General features: G+C 32.5%; 1 protein-coding gene across 1 annotated transcript; it reads right to left on the reverse strand.

The window, feature by feature from the left end:
* Positions 1-1,944: 1,944 nt before the first annotated feature.
* Positions 1,945-3,562, reverse strand: LOC11423798 (metallothiol transferase FosB). The gene is made up of 3 exons (XM_003612083.4): positions 3,247-3,562; positions 3,030-3,147; positions 1,945-2,481 (listed from the first exon to the last, which is right to left on the reverse strand). The coding sequence occupies exons 1-3, from the start codon at positions 3,447-3,449 to the stop codon at positions 2,179-2,181; spliced, it is 624 nt and encodes a 207-aa protein (XP_003612131.2). The 5' UTR covers positions 3,450-3,562; the 3' UTR covers positions 1,945-2,178.
* Between the last annotated feature and the right edge of the window lie 1,873 nt (positions 3,563-5,435).

The following is a 5,435-nucleotide window of genomic DNA, read 5'->3' on the forward strand; positions in this document are numbered from 1 at the left end:
TTTAGCTTTTATTGATAAATTTTTGAGGATGCTTATTAGGGATTTTTGGTTCTAAGGATGATAACCTAGTTGGGATCTATATTGTCACTTTGATGCAGGTCCATACTCTTGCTTTATCAACAAAAAAAAAAATGAAAGGGTTAAAACAAATTACATTATGAACAAATCATAAAAGACAAGTTAGTGGTTAGAACTTGACTTTGTAACCTAAAAAATTTGGGTTATATTGTAATTCATCATTAATGTCACTATTATATACAAAGTTGCCCCTCTTGGTGATGTCAAACTTTGACTTTCTCCTTTTTACTAAAAAGAAAACCCTCTCCTCCTCACCAAAGTCAGCAACCGTCATTTTTTTTATAAGCCGGGAGAAATGGCAGGCATCAAGAGGAAACAACATCTAGATGAACCTCAATTCTATGCCGCATAACTCATAAATTTTATTTAAAAAGGGGGTAAAAGTATATACGAGAAGGGGGGCGGGGGGGACAAACCAAAACCCTCATAACAAGAAAGAAAAAGAAAACATAAAATAAACACAACAGACTACGGGAATTTGTAAATCGGAAAACTGTACCCTATAACATTCCAAAAGAGGAGATTCAATAGGCAGATGGTGAGCTCACGCCCTTGGAATGGGTTCTATGCGGTGGCTTCCCAAGAATCTGTTGCAGTTTTAATTTCTGTTTCTTCTTCTTGAATAAGACGGGTGTGAAAGGAGCTTCAGCTAATTTCTTATCATACTCTTTGATTCATTGCCATAGGTCCATGTCTTGTTGAATTATTGGATTGTTGTGTTGTTCACAACTCTCTCCTTGTATGACAATGTTTCCATCAATAGGTGTCATATCAGAAGTTCGAATTAAAGCAATGTCTGTCGGAACAACATTCAGCTCCACCCCTTGCATGACAATGGTGTTATTCACGGGGGGAATATCACTTAGGGAACCAATTCCAACATAGGACTAGTCGACTAAGGGAGAGCCCCATGAGGAATTACATCAGACACATTTTGTAGGGCAAAACTAAAGGAATTCGAGAACCTTGCTGCAAAAGTACTTGCAACCGGTGTCTATATTGCTTGCAACTCGGGACTGTTTTGTGCGACCGTGACATTAGGGGTAGCAACAAGTGATTCAACAATATGCTCTTCTTTTGTTGCAGTTGCCGAATCAATAGCTTCAAATGCATTAGAAGAACCAACACCAAAAGAATTTTCTTTAATAGGCACCAAATCTAGCTTACTAGTTGGTATTTGCTTCTTGCCCTTTATAGCATTTTTCTTAGATACGGTTCTTTCTTTCTGAGGGTACAACTAATGGCAAACCGTAACATCATGACCGAGATTCTGACAATGGGAACAAAAGTCTGGAAGTCATTCGTAGGCCACCTCCACACAAAACGAAAAACACTACCACAATTTTGGATTTTAATAGCACAATTTTAATAGCGTTTTTGAATAAATGCTATTAAAAATGCAACTTATAGACCTGTTATAGCACTTTTCAGAAAGCGCTAAGAAAAACATGTTAAAAACTGGGTTAGACATGCTATCTAACCCTGGTTTTTCACTTGTTTTTCTTAGCGCTTTCTGAAAAGTGCTATAACAGGTCTATGGGTTGCATTTTCAATAGCATTTATCTAGAAGCGCTATTAAACTTGTGCTATTAAAAGCCAATATTGTGTCTTTTTTTCTTTTATATGTTTCTTCCCTAGTTGTGTTGCTCTTATATTTCTTGTTGAGTGATCTAGAGCTAGTGGGTTCATTTTGAGATTTTTGGACTCTGATTACAATGTTTAGTAGGGAAAAAATGGTAGCCTTTATTGTTTTTGTTTAGCTTCTTTACTTCTATTGGATTTTAGGTGTATGCATATTTTATTAAATTTTTTGAATATAGCATGTGGTTTTATTTTATTTATCAGTTATGTTGTGGAGATGTCAGCTGGTACCTCAACTTCTTATTATATTTTAAACACCATATGTTACAAATACAATACAACTTTTCCTTGGACCCACCACTCTTCTCTCGCAATTAAACCAAGACTAAACAATTCTACATTCCTAATATCCTCCAACATATCTTTTTTTTTTTGTTCTATTTTAATTAACATACTTTTCATATCTTATATTACAAAAAAAAGAAGAAGTGAAATTTAATGTTCTTCAATTTTGTCATTTTAAAACGCAAAGTTCATCATATCCATGCTCAAGCTTTGCATCATAACATTCTGCATGAATCCTCCACACTTGAAATTGGAAGTAGATCTCTTAAAGCTATGGCTTCTAGGCTTGAAAGAAGCAGTGCATGAAGAAATAGGAATGATTGGGATATTCTCACAGTTGCATAGCTCAATCATGTAGCCATCAGGGTCATGGAAGAACACTTGATCTACCTTAATTCCTTCATCCTCTACCAATGCTGTAACATATCTCATTCCCTTTTCTTCTAATCTCTTCTTAACAAGTTCAACGTCCGTACACTACAAAAAACCATATTGTATATAAATTTTTGGTAAAAAGCTACATGATTAACAGTAGCTAAATTTGTGGTCAATGTGGTTATTTAATCATGACAAATTCCATGCACATAATAACAATAGTAAATTATTAATAATGTATTTTTCCAAAATAATATAAAGTTTGACACGTATAATCTTAATCATACAACTTTTATCCGAACATAATATAAAGTTTGAAAATATTTAAAAATGTGCTTGAAAACTAAGTCATTCATAAAGAGACGATAAGATGAGCTTGATGCATAAATTCTAGGAATCCATTTTGTAGGTAAAAATAGAAATAACTAATCATTACTTCATAAAGCCCATAATATAAAAGTGGCTATAAAATCTTGCAATATATTAGATTAGATAAAAAAATGTTTTAAATATGTTTTAGCCCTACATATGCGTTTTATAAATAAAATAGAAATAACTAATCATTACTTCATAAAGCCCATAATATGTTTTAGCCCATAACATTTCAAAAAATGACTATTTTTAGCCACAAGGTAAATCTTTATTTTTACCTGGAATGAGATATGGTTATCCTTGGGATTAATAGGTCTTGATTCATTCATGTAAGTATCAAATTCATCAATGTCCGGATTCTGAATCAAATGTATTCCAATACCATAATTATAAAACCTACAAAAAAATAACGTTAAAAGCATGTAAGTACACTAATATTTTGTGTAGCAAGATAGTTGATATGAAAAAGAAATTAATTACTAAAAATAAGCTAACCATGCTCCAGTAAATTTGAAAGAAGATGGTCGTTTGATGGGAACAAAACCTAAAACATCCTCATAAAATTGCATAGACTCCAACACTGATCTACACAAGAGAGACACATGATTCAATGAGAGCAATGGAAGTGCTTGTGCTTCACAAACTTCTTCAATCTCCATTTTCAACTCTTGTTCTCTCAATGAATCGAGCAACTGCATTCAGCTTAATTAGCTTTTTACTTTGCAGTGAATTATACCATTAGCAAAGATGATTCTTATATAAATCATTAATTTGGTTACCATCTAGCCTCTAGGAACCTTCCTAGAAAATTCTTTAGATCAAAGAAAACACAATGAGATGGTGCACTATTGCCATGTTAACATACTACTCAATTTGTCCTACAAGCATTTTACGTATATTAAGAAAAGACAAAAAATGAAAGATGATTATACTAAAGAGTGGTGATACATAGACCACCTTAGATGACATGTACCATTTGTACATCCACACACAGTTGTTATCTTTGTTAATCATTGGTTTATTTTCATTATCTTAAATGCAAAATAAAAAAATAATAATTTAAGAATGTTTCACATAGTACATACAATGACATTACATACATAGATTCATTAATTTTAGGGTTAGTGCATATGAGTATGACTTTGCATTTTCGCAGATGTGGTAGGGGTAAACCAAATTTCGTCTACACAAGGTAAAATCCTATTAACCCGTAAATTTTTGTACAGTCATATGCACTGAGGGACCAAAACCAAATAAACTTTAAATTACAAGGGTGAATCTCAACAACAAAAAAAGTTACATGGTGGAAAACTAAAATCGCCTATATGACAGGGATGAAAGCCTATTAACCCGTAATTTTATACATTTGTTCAACACATTATTCTCTTATTATCTCTATTTATATCACATCACCAATTTATCCCATCTATCCTTTTCTCTTCGCCACATGGTGCATACAATGTCATAGTGTATAGAACCCGGGGGTGTAAGAAAAAACATTTTCCTTTCCAAAATGATGGTTCTATTGTATTAGTGAGGTTTCGGTCACTAACGAGGGGAGAACACAATACTGTACGGAAAGCAGAGGTAGATTATCAATCACGATATACTGAGAAATTTCTAAGATGCTTCCCACTCAAATTTGGCATTACTGTCTTTTGTGTTTTCCTATTTCCTAGAAGCTCACACTACTTTACCACTATGCAGTATGCACCATTTCTACTATTTTTTTCAACATACTTTTTCGTCAAATAATATCTTCAATATAATTTAAGATAATACCAACCAAGACCGTTCTTATGAAATAGGAGATTCGGCTCTCTTTTTAAAATAGGTCTAGTAAAATAAAAATGGATTTTTTTTTGTGTAGTTATGCTTCATTAAAAAATAAGTATCAGAAGATCTTCTAAACATGAAACGAAAAAAAAAATATTAAGTGAAAGAGAGGTGAAATTTACGCAACGGTGTCGTTTGGATTTGTCACTCATCCGTTGTGGGAAGGGGAAAACGAATGGATTATGCGAAAAAGAAATTATTGTTGTGATTTTTTTTTTAATGAAATATGGGTCTTAGGCATAATATGAGAAAAAGACCTCTTATATAATACGTCATAATTTTTTTAGCTCATTTAATGAAATAACTTTCGAAATTAATTGATTAAGTAATTATACAAATTAGGGGTGATTTGATAACATCATATTTATGTCCATAAATGAGAATGAGAGTCTAGAAAAAACTCAAATGTGTACCGAAGAAAGAAAAAGAAATAACATATTTTTTTTTTAAGAAATCAAAATGGGATATATTAACAAGGTAGTGTAACACTCGTAAGTACAAGGTGTACCAAAGGAGCCACCCCGGTAGCAAATAGTCATACAAAGAATTTACAAGAATCAGTCGATACCTAAACAATGTAAAGGGTCCGACCACAAATAACATATTTTTTATTTAAGTGGGGGGTGGATATTAAACTTTTTTTTAGGCCCATAACATTTGGAGGCTGGGCTTAGTTGAGCTGCTTGCGCACCCCCAAAGTCGGGCCTGATACTAACATTTCCTAAAAAAGAAAATATAATTTTTTTTTTAAAAGAGAAAATATAAAATTTATATACGCACTCATTGTAAATATTTTTATATTATCAATCAATCATAAGTATCATATATCATTACAAATGTTTGAGTTT

The sequence above is a fragment of the Medicago truncatula genome, chromosome 5, assembly GCF_003473485.1.
Source record: "Medicago truncatula cultivar Jemalong A17 chromosome 5, MtrunA17r5.0-ANR, whole genome shotgun sequence".
Lineage (NCBI taxonomy): Eukaryota > Viridiplantae > Streptophyta > Magnoliopsida > Fabales > Fabaceae > Medicago > Medicago truncatula.